Source organism: Mirounga angustirostris, unplaced genomic scaffold (genome assembly GCF_029215605.1).
Source record: "Mirounga angustirostris isolate CCGP_5_RB_7025 unplaced genomic scaffold, mMirAng1.0.hap1 SCAF_1, whole genome shotgun sequence".
NCBI classification, from domain to species: domain Eukaryota; kingdom Metazoa; phylum Chordata; class Mammalia; order Carnivora; family Phocidae; genus Mirounga; species Mirounga angustirostris.
Genome location: NW_026991709.1, coordinates 67,603,271 through 67,628,414, shown reverse-complemented (window position 1 = coordinate 67,628,414; position 25,144 = coordinate 67,603,271). Strand labels below are relative to the sequence as shown.

At 41.7% G+C, this 25,144-nt stretch overlaps 1 protein-coding gene and 1 long non-coding RNA gene across 10 annotated transcripts in view; one reads left to right on the top strand and one right to left on the bottom strand.

Annotated features, from left to right (window-relative positions):
• The window catches only part of MYLK (myosin light chain kinase), a 176,209-nt gene extending 166,706 nt beyond the window's left edge, over positions 1–9,503 (top strand). For 5 of the 7 annotated variants that reach the window (XM_064571010.1, XM_045903007.3, XM_045903005.3 and 2 more), the window contains 3 exons: positions 3,479–3,608; positions 5,072–5,203; positions 7,481–9,503. In XM_064571010.1, coding sequence (XP_064427080.1) covers positions 3,479–3,608; positions 5,072–5,203; positions 7,481–7,728 — 510 coding nt within the window. In that variant the 3' untranslated portion in view covers positions 7,729–9,503. Of the gene's footprint in view, positions 1–2,175; positions 3,609–5,071; positions 5,204–7,480 lie in introns of those variants that run through there. The other 2 variants (XM_045903006.3, XM_064571122.1) reach the window with 2 other exon arrangements.
• Positions 7,844–25,144, bottom strand: part of LOC123863455 (uncharacterized) — a 31,254-nt gene continuing 13,953 nt past the window's right edge. The window contains exons 2-5 of one of the 3 annotated variants that reach the window (XR_010405271.1): positions 23,531–23,657; positions 12,820–12,909; positions 11,929–12,105; positions 7,844–9,576 (exon numbers count right to left, since the gene is read on the bottom strand). This is a non-coding gene — a long non-coding RNA (uncharacterized LOC123863455). Of the gene's footprint in view, positions 9,577–11,928; positions 12,106–12,819; positions 12,910–12,984; positions 13,123–23,530; positions 23,658–25,144 lie in introns of those variants that run through there. The other 2 variants (XR_006795560.3, XR_006795561.3) reach the window with 2 other exon arrangements.

The following is a 25,144-nucleotide window of genomic DNA, read 5'->3' as shown; positions in this document are numbered from 1 at the left end:
ATGGCTCACCTGCATCTAACCATCCACATTTTTTACCCCAGATACCAGGACCTTAGCACACCCTGAATAGGGGCTTCCCTCTCAGAGCAGCTGAGATTGCGTGTGGTGGGGCAGAGTAAAGTGCAGTGGAATAAAATGGGGTTGACTGTGGTGGAGGGAAGGGCCCAGGGCAGACACAGGTGGCCCAGAAATCTCTATGGTTGCACAAGAGAAGGTTCCTTGTTATCATTGTGGTGTGGTTTCCATAAAAGGCCCAGGAAGAAGGAAGTAACATGAGAGCAAATCCCTATAAGTAAGGTAACATGTAGATGACTAATCATGCCATTGATCTTAGGATGAAGTTTATCTGAAAGAAGGTACGTTTTTTATTTATATGAAAGAATTTTAAAAAGACGTGGTGAGCAGTAGCACTGAGGGTGAGTTGAATAGGATAACAGCGCTGCTGCTTGTGAAACTGGAAGCTAAGGACTGGGAATGAGAGGCCTGTGGGCAGCCATCTTTATTCTCTGAGACCCACAAAGACACCAGCAGTGTGGACCATAGGCCCATAGAGAAGAAAGCTTTTGACTCTGTATAGCAGAGAGTACTCTTGGCCATCACATTTGGATATTCACTTATCAGGGGAAACTGGAGTCTCAGAGCTGTTGGTATATATGTAGGGTCTATGATGGCTGGCTGACTGGCTCAAGGGTGACCAACTTGCCCCAGTGTGCCAGGGGCCATCCCAGCTTTAACCCTGAAAGACTCTCCTCTTGGGAAACCTCTCCGTCCTTGGCAAACACAGGCTGGTTAGTCACCCTCGCTGGCTCTCCCAAGGGAGGGAGTCTGTGTGGCATTAGGGAGGCCCGTACAAACAGTACCCGCCTGGAGCACAGGAACCCAGCCTGGGCAATTGCCCTCAGACAAGAAAAATACTTCCTCAAAGCAAGGATGGAACTTAGGGTATTGAAATTTTTCTTGATGTTCCAAAAATTTCTAAAATCTTAGTAAAGCAGCAACCAATTTTCAGCTCAAAGGCGTGAAACTGGAGGACTAGAACATACAGATGTATTTCTTTTCTAGTTGTGACAATTTCTCTACTGAATTTTTTTTCATAAATCAGTTCCCAAAGATTGACGTAGGTTATTGTTAAGATTTTCCTTATTAAGCACTTCTTACTTTTCTCCCTGTTCTAGAAATTATATGCTGTAATACTCCATCTGATGGAAGCCTCTTTGTTAATGTGTATTGGCTTCCTTCTCTGAAATACTCTCTTTTATCTGCCTTGTTCTGGCAACTTCATATTAGTCATTTTGTTAATAGAAGAGGAAAGACTTCCTTATTCCACACCATAAAAGTACAGATAGTCCTAATCAGTCACAATCCAGGCGTTTGGAATTAGGGAGCCCATGGGCTCATGGGGAGTGTTCCCTGCTACACAGTCCCATGTATGAATCATAGTCTCTGAGAAGACTGGAGCTATAGGGAGATTCACATCTTCTGGTTCAAGAACATGAGGTCCACAGAGAGGAACTGATTTGCATAGTAAATTTCTACTCTGAGTTGAGCGACTCCTGGGCCAGGCAAACCAATCTGTGTTGGATAAAGGGAATCAAGAGCCAGAAGGGCTGGGTCTGACAGTTTGGCTGGCTTGGGAATAGTCTGGTCTGACGTCGACTCCATAGGGAAGGCTGCCGTGGCTGGCACCTCCTCTTGCCCCTTCCTGAGGTCAGGATGAGCTCCCATGGGAAGAGCTGGATCTTTCCAAATAGATCAATGATGTCACCAGGAACAGCCTCTCCAGGCAGAGCATGCAAGACTGCCAAGTGGGCTCAGTCTGCAGGTACATTCTCTGTAGGGCCACGGGGCCTCTGCACACAGCTTAGTTGGTCCGTTGTCCTCTCACCTTCTTCCCCCATCCCAACATCACCGCCACCTGGGGCTTCCAGAATTCTGTTCAGAGGGACGCAGCTTCACCATGGTGACAGAGGGCCGGAAACATAACCACACCACAGTGATGTATGCAAGAGGGCAGATGGCCAGGGGACAGAGCAGGATGGAATGTCTGTCCAAAGTGCATGAAAAGAGTCAGCCACAAGGATGGCATGTGACAAACAGAAAAGTGGCGGCTGTTATAGCAGATCTCAGCTTAAACCACACACACACACAGACACACACACACACACACACACACCCCCGTTATGAGTCCTTAGTGCCCTGTGATTCCTTACTTTCAAAATAATCTTTTTATGGAAATATCCTGGCTTTCCAGATAGTTCAAAATCGTGAGGCTTTACTGAAATAGTTGAGCACGAGAAGTAAGTTCAGGAGGCAACGGCTGTGCTGGGGCAGTTTATGGCCCGGGAGGTGAGTGCTAGCCCCTGGCCTGTGTGCAGGCTGTCTCTTCACTCTGGGGAGCCAGGCCGCGGTGCTGTCTGCACTCTGGACATACAGCGTCGGGGTGTCTGAAAAGACGCCTTGGGTGCAGGGATCGAAAGAGTTGGAGATGCCTTCGTTTCTTACCTTGTCATTCCACTGACCTTAGAAAAGGGGCGGGAAACATCACTTGAAGGTGAGACCTTCAAAGACCTGTGGGATCGGAAGGTGAAGGAGAAACATAGACACAACTCTGTATTATAGGGGATTTCCTGACCTAAATCCTATGCTTGGTTGAATTTTCACAATGCAAAGGAAGTTTTCATAGCAAGTTCTGGCATCCTTTTCAGCAGAAATTCTGTCTTCTCCCAAGGTTTCTCATCTCAGAAAAGCAAAGTGCCACTGCCTTTCATTTCTTTGGGTCCTTCTTTTTGATGCCTGGCTGTACATCAGGGAGGTACACCCCTCCAGAACCTCACTGTGGATTCAGACTCACAGGCCAGGCTGAGTGTTTCTCAAAATCTCTTAAGTATCTGAATCATAAACAGAAGTAATGAGACCTTGGAGATCATTTTGTCCAAACCCCTCCTTAAACAGAGAAGGAAACTGAAGCCCGGAGAGGTTAAGCGACTTGCCCAAGGTCAATAGAATGCTTTTTCTTTTTTTTCTTCGCATCGTGACCTGTCGGATCTGTAGTAACTTTCTCTGGACCAATTAAATTCCTATCACTAGTATTGTTTTACGAGAAACAGCCCCCACTGGGCCCCGTCAGCAGTAAGTCTTTGGAGCTGTCTCAGCCTGCAGTTGCTTTATATAAACTATCCCTTTTATGGGAGTTGAAGCAGAGTATGAAAAGGGTTTTTGTCTCATGTTGACCTTGTTTAGTCACATTAACGCACACACTGGTTCCAGGCCCCATTCCATTCTCCGAACATCTTCTGACACGCTGATAGTGCTGAGCAGAGCAAGGTTGAGCTCATTCCTCTGGCAGAACCTCGGCACTTGGGAGGCCCTCGTTTCAGGGACAGCTACTTCTCCTGGGCTAGGCTCTTCTTCCCGAACCCCACTGCCCAGCTGGAGCCAGGGACGCCGCCTGAGTCCAACCCCAGTGTCTATTTTCCAGAAAACAGGCAATGCTGTGAGAGCCATTGGAAGACTGTCCTCTATGGCAATGATCTCAGGGCTCAGTGGCAGGAAATCCTCAACAGGGTCACCAACCAGCCCGCTTAATGCAGAAAAATTAGAATCCGAAGGTAAGGAGCTCCAGGAAGATTTTTATCCAGCCAATTGGTGAGAAAGGAAGGGTTGGGGGATGGAGGGACATTTTGAGGTTTTGGGGGGGTTTTCGGTTTGTTTGTTTGTTTTTATATAATATAAACTACAAGGATTAAATTCAGAACTAATTTTAGGTTGCCCTAACAACAATTACTAGTTATTCTTTAATTGTGCAACCTTAAGTTTAACTATTTTCAGAGGGAAAGTTATTTGTCTAATAGAACCAGATGACCTCCGCTGTTCTTTTCCCTGTATTTTACATAAGAATTAGCGAAGACTTCATTAAAAGCTTCCTTTTTTCTCATTACAAAAGTGATATTTGTATATTGATAGGTAAACATAAATAAACACATATAGTAGTATCTTTTAAAAAAATATCCTTCCATGTTCTTACGTCTTTGTGTTTTTCTTTAAAAAAAACAAACTATAGTCCATATTCATTTGGCATTTTTCATGATGCTGAAACATGTTGTTTGAACGGGGTAGACTGTGCATGACAGGGCTCCTCCTGGAGACCAATAGGGTTAGTTATTTGCACACCGTCTTCAAGAGGCTGCCTTGACCATCTCTTCACTGAAGGCCTCGGCCTCTTCCTGCTCCAGATACACGTAGGGACTGGCTCTTATCTTCTTGAGGCACCTCATTTTGCCAAAGACACCCCCCTACCTCCTGCTGCCTGGTGTTTTTGGTATCCAAAGGTGAGAAGCTAAGTCTAGATCCCTCCTGTGTATAAAGGCAGGGTAATTGGCAAGGCTGCTTGCTGGGCTGTTCTGATGGAGTCGGGGGCATAGTCTGCAGCATGCGGGCCCGGTCTCTCCTGATCCATACTCCCCAGATGACCCAGAAATAGCCTGAAAGGAAGGGAGAAGATACAGGAGCCCCTCCAGTACAGCTTTTCCCTAAATCCCTGGTCCACGTCATACAATGAGAAGGCAGTGTAAGTGTGGAGAACAGAACTCCAGGCAGATTGAGGAGAAAAGAACTCCAGGCAGATTGAAGATGCATCTAGGACCCAGCTCCTCCCTCCCGAGGAGCAGGTAAAGGGCCTGCTACTGCAGGAGGAGGGCAAAGGGGGGACAGAGATCGGGAAGGCTGGTGTGGTTTGTCCTTGTTAGATACCCTCCACTGAATCCTGAAACAGCATGGAATGCAGCCAGAAATCCTTTTTAAAGATTATTTCCTTTTTCAATGTGTCAGCATAAGGGAAGGGGGGGGGGAGTTAAAACATTTCTGCAGTTTGGTCACGGTTCTCTCTGCTGCCAAAACCTTTTGGCAGCAGGCCAACCTGTCCCCAGGAGAAAGGTGTGCTTGATTCAGTCCTCTAAGCTGCATTATTTGCTGAATTGTAGCAACTTAAACAAAAAAGTCAGCTTTTTTAAACGAGGGAAGAGGAGAGAACAGGGAATGAAGAACTGACCGCATTTCCTTCCCTGTCTCCTAGAAGATGTGTCTCAAGCTTTCCTTGAGGCTGTTGCAGAGGAAAAGCCCCATGTAAAACCCTATTTCTCTAAGACCATCCGTGATTTAGAAGTTGTGGAGGGAAGCGCTGCTAGATTTGACTGCAAGATTGAAGGTAAGCTGTAGCTCTTCTTCCCTTGACTACAAAAGGGGTGTGGTGGACTGGTGGGCCCTGCTGTGTGCCCCGGGCAAAATGTTCATTCTGGGCAGCCAGGCTGCGAGGACAATGGGGCCAGGAGGAGTTGGCCAGCTGCTCCCACTCCGCCTCCTGAAGGTTGGTGCCATTCAGTGACTCGCCTAGGACACCCTGGCTATTTCACATCCTTACATCAGCCACTAGACTCAAGTTAAAAGCGGTTTATCATGGACCTGTTTGGCTATGGAACATGCTTAATGAAATGAGCTTTGCAAGCTTCTGGGAAGCATGTGAACTGCCCACAAGAGGCTTCAAAGGAAGGTGGCCATGAAGAGTATAGGATGGGGAGTCGGGTGGCTCTGCTGCTCATCTGCGGGCTGTGTGACCTTGGGTGGTGATCTAAGTCTTCTGAGCCTCAGGCCTTTAACCTTAAGATGATGTCTAATGCTTGTGTAGCTCTGGGGAATGCTGTGAGAGGCCGTATGGGAAAAGGGAGAACCTCTTAAGTCTGTTCAAAATGTCACAGCACCAAGGGAAAAGTTGTGGGATTGGTAAGTGCAGAGAGTGAGCATGCCACGTGACTCCAGATGGAGGGAAGCTGGGCTCGAGGTGCCTACGCCACCTTCCCCATGCTTCTCTGCCTGCCGAGAATAATGTGGCCATAGAGTTGTGAGCTGTCAGTGCTCAAGGGAACTTAAGGGATCTTAGCATAGCACCTGAGAAGTGAGCAATATTGGTGACACAAAGCATTGCCATTTCCACACAGCAACATTCCAGAAAGATAAGGGCAAGAAAAGACAGGTTCTTTGTCTCAAGTCTGTGACTATTGCATGCCAACCAAAGTGGAGGGTTATCTCATTTCAGTCTGACCAAATAAAGCACAGGAGTTCATTAGGCAACCTTCCCAAGGCTGCATAGCATAGGACAGCCATCAGAACAAATCATGCCTCCCACGTTCTAAGATTCTCCAGCAGTAGGACTAGATAATGCCTTTTGGGTAAAGTAACCCAAAGAGAGGAATGAGAAAAGTTTTTCTCCTGCGTCATTATATCTCAGATTGCCTTGTAAATACAGTGCCTATAATCATCTTCCTTTTTTTCTATTCAATTAACAAAAAAAAAGGTAGATGTGTTCCCTTTGCTAGTGTGGAAGTCCGCAGCTTGGGGACACTGTTGAAAGCTCTGGGGCCAATGTTCAGAATTCTCACCATCACCACTGTCTCTGGGTCTTCTGAATTTTTTTCCTTTTTAAAAATTATTACAACGTCGTGATTATCATTTTTGTACTTTTCTCTTTGGGATTATTTCCTTCATTATTTGCAGAACTTTGACTAGAGCACTAAGGAGGAATTAAAGCATATGGCTGCCATTTTGATACAAACAAAATCTACTTGAAAAGAATGTTAAAATTCTTAAGTTCTTATGTGTAATTTTTATTCTGGATGGGGCTGTAATTTTTTTTCCTGTAAAAATATTTCTCCAAAACGTAAAGAAAAAGTCAGTTAGAATTATTATATATTTGTAAAGGCTTATGTATATATATATATACATCTCATATATAATACATATGATGTATATATGTATATAAAATATATTTTTTAAATGCTGAATTTTCCAGAAACATGACTAATAACATAAAATGAGGCTAACCAATGTGGTCAATTTCCAGTTATCTTCTGTCTTTGGATCAGACTAAGATAAATATTGCTTCTTTTTCTTAGCAATATTATCAGATCCTCTAACTTATGTATTATGGAGCTTATTATCAGCTTTGAGTTATAATTTACATAACATAAAATTTACCCATCTTATTGTACAATCACCACAATCCAATTTTAGAACATTTCCATCACCCCCTAAAGATCTCTTGTGCCCATTTGTTCTCTTATTTTTTATTTAAATTTATTTAAGTTCAACTTCTATATAAGATAAGAATTTTCTTTTTACCCAAGGAGATCTTTAGCTCTAGGCGTGTGGCTGGAGTCAGGGCTGTGTTGCAGGTGGGACGTAGTACAAGCCCCACGTGGATGGCAAATGGCATGCCTGTAAAGTACCTTTTGTGGGATTTCAGGTACTGCTCTTTACAATATATGCCCATATCCGAATGTAAATCTCAAAAGGGATGTTAAAAGCCAACATCGTGACTTTTTCCTGTACCCCCTTAATCAATAGAGGTTGCTTAGGAGCTGCTTGCATGAATTGATAAGAAACTTTGAATAATGGTTTCTGCAACTTGTGTCCTCTCCCTGTGCTGCAGGATACCCAGACCCTGAAGTTGTCTGGTTCAAAGATGACCAGTCAATCCGGGAGTCCCGCCACTTCCAGATAGACTACGACGAGGACGGGAACTGCTCTTTAATCATTAGCGATGTTTGCGGGGATGACGATGCCAAGTACACCTGCAAGGCTGTCAACAGTCTCGGGGAAGCCACCTGCACAGCGGAGCTCATTGTGGAGACCATGGAGGAAGGGGAAGGGGAAGGGGAAGAAGAAGAGGAAGAGTGAAACAAAGCCAGAGAGAAGAAGCTTCTATGGCATATTACAAAGACTATTTCTCTAAAGCTCAAAAAAATCCAAGATAGTAAAAGCACCTAGTGTGATAGATTATCTAGTTAGGTCATTTGAGGGTTGATTGTTCAGCAACAGCAGTTGGTACCCAGCAGCAGCTACTGATGGGCATTAATGTGAACTAGCTGGCACCTTAAGATACTAACATGGCCAGATTTCATTTTGGGAAATTACCAGTAACTTGCCTGATCTGTTGAGGTTAGAAAGTAACCAAAAGAAATCTTTATCTGGGCAAAGTCATAAATTCCCTAACTGAAAGCACTCATGAAAAATAAGGCCCTGTGCTCACAGCTCAGCCCAGAAGGTCCCTGGAGATGGAGATGTGTCTCTCCCAGCTCCTAACTCCAGAGAATGCCGTCTCCTCTAGTCCTGCAGCACTTCATTCTGAAAGCAGTTGAGCCATTTTAACTTACGAGGCCCATTTGATTCCAAAGTATACTACAGACATGCAAACTTTTCATTTCTCCCCCCTGTTCCACCTGCCAGTTTGGCTGGCTCTGAACTTGCCATGAGTTTAAGCACTAAGGATATGATGCTTCTTAGATTCTGCAGACCGGTTCCCTGCTCGTGGATGGCTGGCTTCCTTAGGAAAATAGAATCTCTTTTCTTCCAAAATCAGTAGGAAATCTAAACTTATCCCCTCTTTGCAGATGTCTAGCAGCTTCAGACATTTTTGTAAGAACCCATGAAAAAAAAAATCCTTGCTAATGTGCTTTTCTTCTGAAACCAGGATTCGTATTTGTGCTGTTACAGAATATCAGCTCTGCATGTGTGGTAAAGATTTTTGCGTTTGAATGTATGAAAAACCAGTTTGCTGAAAAGTTAGTCTTAATTATTTATCGGCCACTATGAAACAGATTTCAGCTGATGAAGGGCTGTAGAACTGCACGTACTTTGGAATCTCCTTCGGGGCAGTCTGACTTTAACACACCTGCCATTCTAAACACTCGCCAAGGAACTCTACCTACCTTCTGGGTTCCACATGTTTTCTTCTTGAATGTGCGTCAGGCCTTGCCCCCAGCCTTCAAATATATCAGTAGACCTGATAAATGCACTCAGACTTGCATCTTTAGGACTTTTTCTTTCACTATATTGGCACTTAAATTTTTCTTTATAAACTTTTTGAAGGTCATAAACAAAGACTATAAACCGATATACCTAGTACATTTCCCTGCGTGTGTGTAACATTCCAAATACTTTTTCTTTTCCACTGTTTGTAAAGTGCAGCAATTTCATATTTCAAGGGACTTTTTGATAGTTCCTCAAGAACCAATCTGAAATGACTTCAGTGCAGCCCTACACAGTATCAACTTTAGAACTTTGATATTAGTCTTATGTTACCTTTCATTCTATTTTTATCTGCTTTTTGCTGCTGGTTTCAAATTTGCCAGTATTTTTCTTTTTGCTTTTCAAGCAGTTAAACAATTTTTTTCATAATAGCCACAGTATTGCCACAGTTTATAATAAAGGTTTTTAAAATTTGATTTAGAGCATTTGAAGCTTTTCTTCACTTAGTTGTGTTTAGACTATAATCTGTGTGTACCTGTGTGTTGTCGTGTGTGTGCCCGTGTGTGGTGTGTGTGTTTGCTACAGGTTTTTAATGTCTTGAAATTGTGTTATTGTTCTCCCAGTTTATTATGCCATCAGAGTGGTAAATGAGAACACTACGACTGTAGTTAGCTCACAGTTTTTAAATAAAGGATACCACAGTGCATGCTGTTTGTTCAATCTCTGCAGCCTTCTCTTTCTTGCCATGCCACCAGCTGGAGACCACCCAAAGCGATCCTGGAAATGACAAACAAATGCTGTGCTGCATGAATGACTTAGATGGTTGTGTTTCACTAAGGAACAGAACGACTCTGGTTCACATGAGGTAGCCTAATTCGCACATTTTGTGCAAAATCTCTCTTGAGCATCAGTTTGGTTCAGTTATATTCTACAGATAAATTCCTTGGACATTTGATATCTATCGAATCCTCATAATGCTAAGATCTATACGACATTTTGGCATGTGACAAAATCATCGTCATCATCAGTATTATTAACTAGGGCTTGGTTTGCATTTGTAATTTTGGTGCAGTTTGTTATTGGCAACCAAGTGCTTTCTTTCCGTGTCTTGATATTTAAACATTTGTTAGGAGGAAATTCCTGATAACGCTCCTGCTCTATTGAAATCTGTTACCAGATGATGAGCCCCTTATGTCTTGAGTGTTCAAACAGTATTATAGATATTCTAGAAAGAATCAAGGCATGCTAATAAATGTTGGATTAGATGATTCTATGATTCCACAATGTAGTCTAGAGGGAAATAATCCATTGTCCAGTTAATAAATATTTAATTTTTTTCATTTTTTCAAGGCAACCACAATCCACAAATGTTCCTAGTGAGGAAATTACTATTTTTAAAGAAAAGGACTTTTTATTCCTTGCTAGGGAAAAATTGACTAAATATATTCTGCACCAGGAAAAAAAATACATTTTTCTCCCATTCTATTTTCATCCCAAACACATAAAAATTCATTGGTTGTCGTTTACATTGCAGAACTTCATATTAAATGATATTTCTATGTATAATTAAAGACATAATGGCTATTGTCAGCTCTAACTTTATATAGTCTCTTTTTCTTTTAATCAAAGTGTTTGAGTTTTACTTTTCACATCTTACTGGCTTTTAATAAATTGATGCTAATAAGTATCAAGGAGATGAAGGAGAATTGAGTTTCTTTAATTTTCCAGAAGATACAAGTAATACTACTTTCTTTACCCTTTAGGAACTCCCTCTCTGTATTTTGAAAGGGAGGCTAACGTCTGTGCCAGTCCTTACTGAGGCTCTTCACCCCCTGGCAGAGCATTGTGGGCCCTTGGCTCGATGGGGCTGTGACTAGTCCTGGTCAGTGAGCTGTGAGTAGAAGTGATGGGTGTCCCCTCTGGGCCAGAGCGCTTAAGTACTAATGCAAGACTCTCCACTCTGATTGGCAACATGTAAGATGGTAACTGCTTTATTTGCCTAGGACCCCAGCCAACCCCCAATGGGTACATAACACAGGAAATAAACCTTGGTTCTTATAAATCACCAAGACTTTAGGGTTCTTTGTGGCTGCAGCATAACAGACTATTCTGTTATAAGGTCATCATCAAATTCTAGGTCCGTTCTGACTAATATGGTAGCCACGAGTTACAAGTGACTATTTAAGCTTAAATTAATTAAAATAAATAAACTTTAAAATTCAATTCCTCAATTGCACTAGCCACAACTAGCTATGTGATGTGAAACAACCAGCCATGGGGAGCCTGGGTGGCTCAGTCATTGAGTGTTTGCCTTCGGCTCGGGTCATGATCCCAGGGTCCTGGGATCAAGCCCCACATCAGGCTCCCTGCTTGGTGGGAAGCCTGCTTCTCCCTCTCCCACTCCCCCTGCTTGTGTTCCCTCTCTCACTGTGTCTCTCTCTGTCAAATAAATAAATAAAATCTTTAAAAAAAAAAAAAAAAAAAAGGAAAGAAACAACCAGCCAGGACAACAATCTCAAGTGTTTTTGGAACCTGGAGCTACCTGAGTTAGGGGAGCACCCAATGGGGCCATCCGAGATAAATGCAGAGGAGAGAGTCACTAGGGCAGGATATCCTTGACAGTGACACAAAAGGGTGGTGGGAGGGGCCACTGTGACAGCTACAGTCATTTATCTTCAGTGGCTTTGATCACTGGAACTGGAAATGCCCAGGAGACCTACAGTGTTTGGAGACAACTTTAAATTTCTAACTGCTGCTTGTTTGAAATCTTAGCCCACAGGCCTTGCCATGTTCCAAATGCTGACATTCTTCAGGGAGGGCTTCATGTGAGAGACAGTCACTCCAGGGGTGACCACATGGAAGTGTACCATAAATCCTCACATTATTAGATTCTGGGACTACAGTCCTTCTAGTTGGAGATAACTTAGGAAGAAGAAAATTATAAATTAACCTGTCAATTTGGTCATTCCCACTTACTAGCTTCTTTTGGGCAGACATAAGTAGCCTCCAATAGTTAAGAGATAGGTGGAGCTTTGGGACTCCTCCACAATTATTCCAGATGCTATGTTAAAGTGAAAGCCTCAGGCCAAATTCGTCAAACATTCATTAGCAAGTAGTCATGCAACCTACTCTGTAAGGTCCATGAATCCCAGATCTCTGTCCAGGAAGCACCCAACCTGTTCATTGAAGACAAATGCTGCCGGATCCGAGGGTAGGATTTAGCGAGCCTGCTTCATCAGTCAAGGCGAATCAGTTTCAGCTGTACCTCTTACTGGAGCTGTGTCCCTTGTGCTTCAGTTTCCTCATCTGTAAAATTAGAGCCATAGCCCCCACCCTCATAGTTGTTATAAAAATTAAATGAGCTCAGGATGTCTGGGTGGCCCAATTAAGCATCTGATTTTTTTTTTTATTAAAAATATAATGTATTATTTGTTTCAGGGGTACAGGCCTGTGTGATTTTTTTAAAGATTTTATTTATTTATTTGAGAGGGTACAAGCTGGAGAGAGAGGCAGAAACAGACTCGCCACTGAGCAGGGAGCCCGATGCGGAGCCCGCTGCAGGGCTCCATGCCGGGCTCGATCCCAGGACCCTGGGATCATGACCTGAGCCGAAGGCAGACGCTTAACCGACTGAGCCACCCAGGTGCTCCTAAGCATCTGATTCTTTATTTCAGCTCAGGACATGATCTCAGGGTCATGAGATCAAACTCCCTGTCGGCTCGGTGCTGGGCTTGGAGCCTGCTTAGGATTCTCTCTGCCTCGCCCCACCCCCACGCATGCGCACACGTGCTCACGCTCTCTCAAAACTAAAAATAGATGATTTTTTTAAAAGTAGGCTGCATGACCGGTGTGGAGCCCAATGCAGGGCTTGAACTCCGACCCTGAGATCAAGACCTGAGCTGAAGTCAAGAGTCAAGACCTGAACTGAAATCAAGAGTCAGATGCTTAACTGACTGAGCCACCCAGACACCCTGAAAAAAATTTAAAAATAAATTAATTAAATGAGCTCATGCACATTACCTGATCCTGACGGTAAGCCCCTATTCTTCTGGCACAAGATGCTAAGATGTGTCGGAAACATCCTCTACTCTCAAGGAAGTGATTATACTCCTGCAGAAACAAAATACATATGTAAAAAAGTTATATACTAACAAAAGATGAAAAGAACTATTTAAGTTCACCCACCTCCCAGAAAAGGATCTTTGAATCTGAAAGTGCCCATGCAATTGTACAAAAAATAATTGCTGTGAGTTTAGGAAATGCTACAACTGCCCACTTGTTCTAAGGGAAAGTTTTAACTCCCAACTGCTAGTCTCCTCGTTATAGTCACAAGAGAAAAGCTCATCTGACCTTATGAGTCTATTTTGCAATTTCTCAGACTTAGCTTGGCTTTAATTGCACTATACCTTTATCCCAAAGAGTTCCCTAATGTTTTTTATCTTTGATCTATTTGCCATTTAATTAACATTAACTCCTATGAAAAAAACATTGTGAAGACCAACAGCTCTATACACACGTACAGTTGCGGGGAGGAGCATGTGGCAAAATAACTACAATCTGATTTACTAATTGAGGAGTATGTTATGGATATACACACAGACTCATAATTACCAAAAAAATCTTAACTTCACTTTCTTTTTTTTTTGATGTAATAATAATTTTTATTTTTGGTGGTACCTTCCAGTTTATAGAGCACTCCTACAATAGCTCATTTGATTTTTTTTATCATTTGATTTTTTTTGTCATGGTAAGTATACTCTTTAATCTCTATCCCCTGTGTTCTTTATCCCCCCATCCACTTCCCCTCAGTTTGTTCTCTATGGTTAAGAGTCTTGTTTCTTTTTTTTTTCCTTTGCTCATTTTTTTTTCTTAAATTCTACATATGAGTGACATCATATGGTATTTGTCTTTCTCTGACTTATTTCACTTAGTATTATACTCTCTAGCTCTCTCCATGTTGTTGCAAATGGCAAGATTTCATTCTTTTTATGGCTGAATAATATTCCATTGTGTGTGTGTGTGTGTTTGTATAAAATATCTTCTTTATCCATTCATCTGTCGATGGACACTTGGGCTGCTTCCATAGTTTGGCCATTGTAAATAACGCTACAATACACAGAGGTGCATGTATCCTTTTAAATTAGTGTTTTTGTATTTTGGGGGTAAATACCCAGTACTGCAATTCCTGGACCACAGGGTAGTTCTATTTTTAATTCCTTGAGGAGCCTCCATACTATTTTCCACAGTGGCTGCACCAGTTTGCATTCCCACCAACAGTTCAGGAGGGTTCCTTTCTCTCCACATCCTCGCCAATGCTTCCTTCTAGGACGGATACTACATAATAATAAAGGGGACAATCCAATGAGAGGATATAATATTTGTAAATATGTAAGCACCCAAGATAGGGGCACCCAAATACACAAAACAGTTAATAACAAACATAAGAGAAATAGTCATTACTAATATAATAATGGGGGACTTTAACACCCCACTTAAATCGATGGACAGATCATCCAAACAGAAAATCAACAAGAAAATAGTGGCTTTGAATGACACACTGGACCAGATGGATTTAACAGACATCTTCAGAACATTCCATCCTAAAACAGCAGAATACACGTTCTTTTCAAGTGCACACAGAACATTCTCCAGAATAGATCACATATTAGGCCACAAAACAATTTTTATTTTGTCTCAACAAAATCAAAAAAGTTGAAGTCATTCCATGCATCTTTTCGGACCACAACACTATGAAACTAGAAATCAACCACAAGAAAAAATCCATAAAGATCACAAATACATGGAGGTTAAATAACATGGTATTAAACAATGAATGAATCAACCAAAAAATCAAAAAAGAAATAAAAAATTACATGAAAACACAAGGGTCCAAAATCTTTGGGATGCAGCAAAAGTGGTTCTAAGAGGAAAGTTTGTAGCAACGCAGGCCTACCTCAAGAAGAAAAATATCAAATAAACAACCTAACTTTACACCTAAAGGAGCTAGAAAAAGAAGAAGCAAACAAAACCCAAAACCAGCAGAAGAAAGGAAATAATAAAGCTTAGAGCAGAAATAAATAACATAGAAAAAAATGACATAAAAACTAAAAAAAAACAAAAACAATAGAGCAGATCAATGAAACCAGGAGCTGGTTCTTTGAAAAGATCAATGAAATTGATAAACATCTAGCAAGATTCATTTAAAAAAAGAGAGGGGGCGCCTGGGTGGCTCAGTCGTTAAGCGTCTGCCTTCCGCTCAGGTCATGATCCTGGGGTCCTGGGATCGAGCCCCGCATTGGGCTCCCTGCTTGGTGGGAAGCCTGCTTCTCCCTCTCCCACTCCCCCTGCTGGTGTTCCTTCTCTCACTGTGTCTCTCTCTGTCAAATAAATAAAAATCTTAAAAAAAAAAAAGTGGATTTAAAAAATAATAATAATAAAATAGAACCCAAATAAACAAGTTATTAATGAAAGAGGAGAAATAACAACCAACACCAGAAACACAAACAGTTATAACAGAATATTATGAAAGTCTACATGCCAACAAATTGGACAACTCAGAAGAGGTGGATAAATCCCTAATTTTTAACTAATATTTACAAAAGCTAATTCACATTGACTTGTTCCTGACTACATATTAACCACAGAACAAAGAGTGCTCTGCTAGGCAGTCCCAGGAAGTAGCTGGGTAGGTATCTTTTTTTAAAATTGTCTGGAAAGCTCAAAAGGAAGGGTCCTATTTTCTGGAGAAGCAGAATACCAAGGGCTTAGAAAATGGGAAACCACCATGGCAGGAGTGGAGGCTAAACAGGACCTACTGAAAATAAGCAGTCACTGTCCTCTCTTTGGAACCCATGCTAAACTGAGAGTAAAGGAATAATTTTTTTAAAGCCGTAAGCCCTTCAAAGACAAATATGGGAGAAGACAGATGAAAAATACCAGACTTTTGGAAGACAGAAAGTAAAGAAATGAATGGGTAACTGACTTACAGCACAGAAGCTGAAACCTGACTTCCTGTAGAGAAGGGAAGCAATAGGAGGCAGGTCAGCTTTGCCCTGAAGAATCCCTAAAAGGTTAGACACTGGAGGAACCAGGTACTTATGAAGGGGATCCTTAAAGGGAATGTAAGTTATCAACTCACAGATGCCAACCAAGGTCATTTAGGTCAAAGCAGGTCAAAAATCCAACTAGGAGATCAAGACAGAGGTGGGATGGAATAGGTAGGAATTAGGACAGACCAAGGTCCAGAGTCCAGGAAGTTGGTCTGAACACATTCATAATACTCATAAAGTGCAGAAAAGAGCCTGGTCTTAGAGAGGCATTTGCTCGCTCCAGCAGTTTTAAAGACATAAGCTTTTTCACACTGGTTGTCCAAGAAGCCAAATTGTTTAGACTTTCAATAATGAGCCTTCTTAAATGGATGTCTTACATTCATTTATTTAAAATAAAAGCTCAGTTAACTAATTTCCATTTAATCCAACTTGCCCAACTTAACCACAATTTTCATTCCTCTGTAAAATAAATTAACTGATGCCCACATAATTCTAAGTGTAGTCAACTGGGTTTGTTCTTAAACTTATTTATTCCAGTTGTAACTGTAATTACATAATTTAATTATTATATAAGCCAACAAAAATTGAGTGATAAAGGGAAAAATAGTTGTTTCTATGGAAACTGAATGCAGACTAGTGGCCGTACATGGCAGATTGAACACTTGGCATTTGTTTCCTGTCTTCCAAAACCTCACTAATATGAAAGTAAAAGGACAAAGGCATGAACCCACATGGGCAAAAAAAGAGAGAGGTGATATGGCAGACTTGAGTGTTGACAAAATTGGGGGATAGACTAACTGGTAACTAATTTTGTTCTTTTTCCACTCTGCAAGTGGGTGCAGGAGAGAAAGCCTCAAAGAGCAAGCTGAGTCCTACCACAGAACTAGGCAAAAGTAGAAAGATTAGACCAACTGTCTCCCATATCCTCCTCTAACCCATATGGCCCTCTGACAGTCCCTTTCCCAACCCTGGCAGGAAAGGGGATCTTCTGAAGTTAGACTAGAGAGGCCATGGACTGGCAGACAACAGGCCCAACTGAGATGGAAGTGAAGCAACTCGGAAAACACAGGGCTCAGGGAAAAGCTACACACTAAACCTCAGGACTCCAGCCCTCTTCCCTGTGTGGCTGCCAGAACTCTGACTGCCAAGCAGGAGCAGCTACGTAATTTGCAGGGCCCAGTGCAAAATGAAAATGTGGGGCCTCTGTCTAAAAAAAAGGATTAAGAATTTCAAGACAGTGACAGCAGGGCAGTAAAACAAATATGAGGTCCTGTGAGTGCAGGGCCCTGCATGACTGCACAAGTGTGCACCTTTGAAGCCCGCCCTGCTGCAGGGTACTCCTGCACAGGCAAGAGCTTGGAGCATTTTCCCTGAAAAATTGGACAGCACAGAGAAATAGCCCACACCTGCTGTCATGCAGGAATTTCTCAATAAAACATCCCAATTTTCATCAAATTATCAGTGTTGGTATATTATGACTGAGGGTGATTTTTGTGCCCAAAGAAAGATTACTTGGAAACCATTCTGGGTTTTTTGGTTTTGTTTTTTAAGTAAGCTCTATGCCCAGTGTGGGGCCTGAACTCATGGACCCAAGATCAAGAGTTGCATGCTCTACCAACTGAATCAACCAGGCACCCCATTCTGTTTGTTCTTTAATTAATATTTGACCTATTAATGTGGCAAATTTTATTTTTTTTTTTTTAAAGATTTTATTTATTTATTTGAGAGAGAGAATGAGAGACAGAGAGCACAAGAGGGGAGAGGGTCAGAGGGAGAAGCAGACCCCCCGCTGCACAGGGAGCCCGATGTGGGACTCGATCCCAGGACTCCAGGATCATGACCTGAGCCGAAGGCAGTCGCTTAACCGACTGAGCCACCCAGGCGCCCAATGTAGCAAATTTTAAAACCTAGTTCTTCCTTAAACCATTAAATTCAGTTTCCAGATCTGATTTGGTAGATTTATAAATTTACCAAGATGTAATACTCGCTTTTTTTTAAACCTTTGACCTCCTTTACCCATTTTCCCCATTCCCCACCTTCAACTCTGGCAACCACCACTCTGTTCTCTGTTTCTATGAGGTTGTCTTTTTTTTTTCCTTCAAGATTCCACATATAAGAGAAATCATACAGTATTTGTCTTTCTCCGTCTGACTTATTTCACTTAGCATAATGCCCTTGAGGTCTATCCACTTGTTGCAAATAGCAAGAATTCATTCATTTTTATGACAGAATAATATTCTGTTATTTATCTACAAAATAATTTCTTCATCTATTCAGTCATCAGTGGACACTTAGGTTGTTTTCACAGCTTGGCTATCATAAATAGTGCTGCAATGAACATAGTGTGCATAGATCTTTTCAAGTTAGTGTTTTTATTTTCTTCAGATAAATACCCAGAATTGGAATTGCTGAATCATATAGTTTAAATTTTTTGAGGAACCTCAAAAAATTTTTCCATAGTGGCTGCACCAGTTTCCATTCCGCCAATAGTACACAAGGGTTCCCTTTTCTTCATATCCTTCCCAACACTTATTTCTTGTCTTTTTGACAGCAGCCATTGTAACAGGTATGATGTGAAATCTCACTATGGTTTTGCTTTGCATTTACCTGATGATTAATAATGTTGAGCTTCTTTTCATGTACGTATTGGCTATCCATATGTCTTTTTTGGAAAAATGTCTATTCAGATTTTCTGCCCATTTTCTAATCAGATTATTTGGGTTTTTGCTATTGAGTTATATGAGTTCTTTATATTTTTTGGATATTAACCCCTTACCAGATATATGATTTGCAAATATTTTCTCTCATTCGGTAGATTGTCCTTTTATTTAGTTGATGTTTTCCTTGGCTGAGCAGAAGCTCTTTAGTTTAATGTAAACCCATTTATTTATTTTTTGCTTTTGTTTTGGTGTCAGAGTCAAAAAAATTATTGTTTTGGTAATACCTATGTCAAGGAGCTTACAGCCTATGTTTTTTTTCTAGTTTTATGGTTTCAGGTCTTATGTTTAATAGTCCTTAATCCATTTTGAGTTAATTTTTGTGTGTTGTGTAGGACAGTGGTCTGATTTCATTCTTTGTCTGTGGCAGTCCAGTTTTCCCAACACCATTTATTGAATTTTATTTCTTTTTCTTGCCTAATTGCTCTGACAAGAACTTCCAATACTATGTTGAATACAAGTGGAAAGAGTGGGCATCCTTGTCTTGTTCTCAATCTTACAGAAAAAGCTTTCAGCTTTTCACTGTTGAGAATGATTTTAGCTGTGGGCTTGTCATATTTGGCCTTTATTATATTGCAGTAACTTCTCCTACACCCACTTCACTGAGTTATCATAAATGGAAGTTGAATTTCATTACATGTTTTTTCTACATCCATTGAAATGATTGATTTTTACCCTGCATTTTATTAATATGGTGTATCACATTGACTGATTTGTGGATATGAACCAGGCTTACAGCCCTGAACAAAGCCCAGTTGAGGGGAATACTATCTTCTCAGCTGACTGAGTATGCTTTTTAACCAGACTTCACTGGGGCATAAGCCTGGAACTATAAGATACCCTGGTGATATTTCTTGTGACTGATGATCAAGTTAAGTCCCTTTCTGTAGTCACTATGTTTCCAACTCTAAAATCCAGTTTGGGGGCTTAAGTCCTAAATGTTCCTTTATCTGAAAGTCCGCACAACCTAAAAGATGATAGCTTACTTCTTTCATGACTTCAATGGTTTTACATTCTTTACTTCTCCTTAGATATCTAAATCTTTCCCATCTACCTATATGGATACTCATAGCCAGTATTTTGAATCCTGAGGAGTCTTCAGGGTATTGAAACCTTTCTCAATTTGGCAGAATCCCAAAATGTTTTCTTTCTGGTAGGGCCACACTGCTATAGACATTAAAATTATATCCTACTGAATTCCGCATATCATGGACTTGTCTGATCATTCTAAGGCCATTCTAGTGACGAAGCACTTTACAGGAAGGCCCACATTAAACAGGCCCCACCTAGACACAAACTTGTTTTTAGTACCTTACTCTTAAATACAGACAAACAACCAAATACCATCAACCATTTGAGGTAAGTCTCTAACACAAAAGACAGGACAACAAACCTTAAAAAGGACTTAAAAAAAATAAAGACTATACAGGAAGAGAAAAAAACAGTAATTAATATCTTCAAAAAATACGAGAAAATATTATATCCAAGGCACAAACACAGGATGCTATTAATATTTTTTTAAAATTAAGACACTAGGTAAGATGATGGAGTAGGAAAATCCTAGCTCACCTTGACCCATGGATACAATGAGGTAACACCAACATCAGGGTAAGTAACCCAGAAAATGACCCAAAGGCTGACAGAACATACTCCCCACAGCTAAATGTAGAGAAGAGGTCACACTGAAGAGGGTAGGAAGGATGGAGACATGGTCAGGAGCTAAAAAAAACCCTTGGGAGTATCCATGGAAGGGAGGGATGCAGCCAACTGGAGAGGGAAAAGAAACAGACCCTCATACCAAGCACCCCAGGCATGGAGAAACTGCATGGGGAAGACAACTTCCCATAACATTTGGCTTTGAAAATCAGAGGGGCCTAATTTCGCAAGTTCTTACAATCAGCTTAACACTTAGAACTATAAAAATCAACAGGCTGGTCTCTGGGAGACCCTGGAGAGCTATAGGAAACTGAGTCCCCATCCTTAAAGAGACAGCATAACAACAGTCCCAAGGAGATAGAGCAGAGAAAGAGCAGTTTGAAAAATGCCTGGGGTATTCCGGGAGGAGACTTATTTATTAATCTCAGAGCATGTGCTGGAGGGGCAGGGATCCTTAGGAGACTTCTCCAGGAACAAAAGAGCTGTTGGGTACCATTTCCCCCCACCAACCCCCAGCCTAGACACATGGACACCTGCAGGAACCAACACAGTACCAACACTCTCCACCTAACTGGCTAACAGTGCCCCTGCCCCCATATTCTCTGTGGACAGACCCCCTCTCACCAGGCCTCAGCTTCAGGACCCCTCTCCCAACAAACCTTGCTAACACTGCACAGACATCCAGCCCTGGCATTCTCTTGCAGACCTGCCCCCTCCAATATGCCCTTGGCAGGAACCCATCCAAAACAGTGCCACAAGCCCAGCATTGTGCAAGCAGCCCTGATAAGGGCCAGCACCACTCCAAAGTGACTCCTGCCCCAGAGACAGGGGCAGATAACCACACAGACAAGTTTGACTGCAGCCCCAGCAGTGAACTGAAAGAAGACATCTGGTCTGATTACAGGCCCAGCCCACCAAAGAAAGTTTCTCAAGGGACAACAAAGAGAAGGCACCCTGCAGTTCCTGACTACCACATCTCTGGCAAACACATGATCTGATTCTTCTTTTTCTTTTTTTTTACATGCTGTGATTCAGTTCAAGCCCAAGGCAGCCCTATATTGGCCCACTAACAACACAGGGACCAAATCCTGCCTAAAACAGGCAAAGAGAGCCATCACTGAGGACGGAACTGAAGGCAAAAGCTCAGCCACAACAGTAGGGTGCACACAACACACATAGGAGACACCCCTGAAGCTCCAGGTTCTGGTGAACATGGGACATTGCACTGCAGGGTACTACAGGACCTCTTCTTCACAAGGCCACTACTTTCAAGTGCAGGAAACATAGCTGACTTTCCTAACACAGAGAAACAGAGTTAGAAAAAAAAGACGATACAGAGAAATATGTCCCAAATGAAAGAACAGAAAAAAATCACGGCAGGAGAGCTAAACAAAATGGAGATAAGTAATACGTGTGATAGAGATTTTAAAATAATGGTCATCAAGATATTCACTGGACTTAAGAAAAGAATGGAGGACCTCAGTGAGACCCTCAACAAAGAGAAAACATAAAGAACAAATCAGAGATGAAGAACTCAATAATTGATATTAAAAATACACTAGACGGGATAGATAGTAGACTAGAGGAAGCAGAAGAACAGATCAGCAATCTGGAGGACAGAGTAATGCAAAGCAGTCAAGTTGAACAGGAGAGAGAAAAAATAATAATAATAAATGAAATAGACTTAGGGAACTAAGTGACACCCCCAGGTATAATAACATTCGCATTATAGGGATCCCAGAAGGAGAAGAGAGAGAGAAAAGGGGGAAGAAAGTTTATTTGAAGAAATAATAGCTGAAAACTTCCTGAAACTGGAATCTGGGAGAAGGAAACAGAAATCCAGGTCCAGGAGGTACAGAGAGCCCCCAACAAAATCAACCCAAGGAGGTCCACACCAAGACAGACAGTGATTAAAGTAGCAAAAAAGTAGTGATAAAGAGAGAATTTTAAAAGCAAAAGAAGACAGTTACATACAAGGGAAACCCCACAAGATTATCAGCTGATTTTTCAGCAGAAACTTCACAGGACAAAAGGGAGTCACATGATATATTCAAAGAGCTGAAAGAAAAAAACACCCTGCATCCAAGGATGCTCTACCCAGCAAAGCTATCATTCAGAACAGAAGGAGAGATAAAGAGTTTCCCAGACAAACAAAAGTTAAATTCATGACCACTAAACCAGCCCTATAAGCAATGTTAAATGGGACTTTCTGAATAGAAAGGAAAGACCATAAGAAGGAGTAAAAAAAAGTAGAAAGCATAAAAGAAGTAAAATTAAGTATATCTATAAAATCAGTCAAGGGATTCACAAAATAAAAGGAGGTACAGTATGACACAATATACCTAAAACATGGAGGGGAGAGGAGTAAAAATTTAGTGCTTTTAGCATGGGTTCAAACTTAAGTGACCATCAAATTAATATAGACTGCTATATACATAAGAAGTTATACATCAACCTAACGGTAACGACTAAACGAAAACTAACAATATACAAACAAACAAACAAACAAAACAACAAAATAAAGAGAAAGGAATCCAAGTATATCACTAAAGAAAGCCAGCAAGCCATGAAAGAAGAGAGCAAGAGAAGAAAAAAACAGAGAAGAACTATAAAAGCAACCAAAAACCAAATAACAAATGACAATTAAGTACACACCTATCAATAATTACTTTGAATGTAAATGGATTAAAAGCTCCAATCAAAAGACATAGGGTGATGGAATGGATTAAAAAAAGCAAGACCCAAGGGGGGCGGAGCAAGATGGCGGAGGAGTAGGAGACCTGGATTTCGTCTCCTCTCAGGAATTCAGCTGGATAGGGATCAAACCATTCTGAACACCTACAAACTCAACAGGAGATCGAAGAAAAGAAGAGCAACAACTGTCTCAGCAGAAAAGCGACCACTTTCTGGAAGGTAGGACGTGCGGAGAAGTGAATCCGAGGCGATATTCGGGAGGATAGACGGCGGGGGAGGGGCCTCCGTCGGCCGCTTCTGGCAAGTGATAGAGCCGCGGAGCACAAAATCGGAACTTTTAAAAGTCAGCTCCGCCGAGGGACGTCACTCTGGTGGCTCAGCGGGGGGTGGAACCCTCCGGGACAGTGTGGTCTCAGGACCCTCGGGGTCACAGAAAGACCGGGGGTGCCTGAGGGCAGCAGAGCTCCCAGGTAACGCAGCAGGGAAGCCGGCTGCAGAGGCGGAGCCCAGGCGCGGGCTCTCAGCTGGGGTTGCCATTAACCGCGATCCGCGGCCCAGTCGGGCCCCTGCTCCTCCAGCAGGGACCCAACAAGCGGCCGATCCGGGGAGACTCACCTTCCTCCCCCGGGAGGAGCCGCGCAGGAGTGCACCGCAGGGATCTGCTGGGTTTGGAGACTCCAGACCGGGTCCGGTGCCAGAGATAGAAACGCGTGGTCACAGGCCGGTTGAGCACGGAGTGCAGCTGCAGACCGGGGAGACGGGAGTGACTGACGGCTTTTCTCTGGGGGCTCACTGAGGAGCGGGCCCGAGTTCTCGGCTCCTCCGGGGCGGAGATTGGGAGGCCGCCATTTTCACTCTCCGCCTCCAAAGCTGTACGGAAAGCTCGCAGGGAACAAAAGCCCCGGAGAGCAAACCCGAGCAGATTACTTAGCCGGGAGGGGGCAAGGGCGGGGCTATTCCGCCTCCGGCAGAGACATTTGGAAACCACGGCAACAGGCCCCTCCCCAGAAGATCAGCGAGAACAGCCAGCCAAGACCAAGTTTACCGATCAATGAGAACAGCAGAACTCCAGCGCTAAGGGACTACTGCACATAGAATTCACGGCTTTTTTACCATGATTCCTTAGTCTTTTAAAGTTAATTTTTTTTTAACTGTCTTTTTGTCTTTTTATTTCTTTTTGAATTTTTCTTTTTCCCTTTTTCAAACAACATCTTATCAATCCCTTTTTTTAAAAAAAACATTTTTATTTTTCATTTTTAGAGTCATATTCTATCCCTTCATAGTAGTTACCCATATTTTTGGCTTATATATATAAGTTGTTCTCTCTTTAAAATTTTGAGATAGTTTCTTCTAACAGATTAAAATATACCCTAAATCTCTAGTATATGGTGTTCTCTATTCCCTTGCCTGATCACATCCTCTCCCTTTTTTTTTCTTTTTCTTTTTTCTTTTTTTAAATCCTCTTTCTTTTTTCAAACAACTTCTTATCAATTCCTTTTATAAAATTTTTTATAATTTCCATTTTTACAGTCATTTTCCATCCCTTCATCATATCAACCCTTATTTTTGTACATATATAAGTTTTTCTTTCTTTAAAATTTTGGGAGACACTTTCTTCTAAAAGACCAAAACACACCCCAAATCTAGTGTGTGGCACTGATCTATATACCATATAGATCATATTTGATCACATTCTGGTTTTTCTTTTGTTGTTGTTCTTTTGTTTTGTTTGTTGTTGTTTTTATCTTTATCTTTTTCTTTTTTTTTCTTTTTTTTTTTTTCTCTCTTTCCCCTTCTTATCCCACTGCTTCAGGTCTTTTCTGATTTGTTTAGAGTATATTTTCTGGGGATGTGGTTACTCTGCTAGCATTTTGTTCTCTCATTAATCTATTCTCCTCTGCACAAAATGACGAGACGGAAAAAATCACCTCAACAAAAAGAACAAGAGGCAGTACCGACTGCCAGGGACCTACTCAATACGGACATTAGTACGATGTCAGATCTAGAGTTCAGAATCATCACTTTAAAGATACTAGCTGGGCTTGAAAAAAATATGGAAGTTATTAGAGAAACTCTTTCTGGAGAAGTAAAAGAGCTAAAATCCAACCAAGTAGAAATCAAAAAGGCTATTAATGAGGTGCAATCAAAAATGGGGGCACTAACTGCTAGAATAAATGAGGCAGAAGAGAGAATCAGTAATATAGAAGATGAAATGCTGGAAAATAAAGA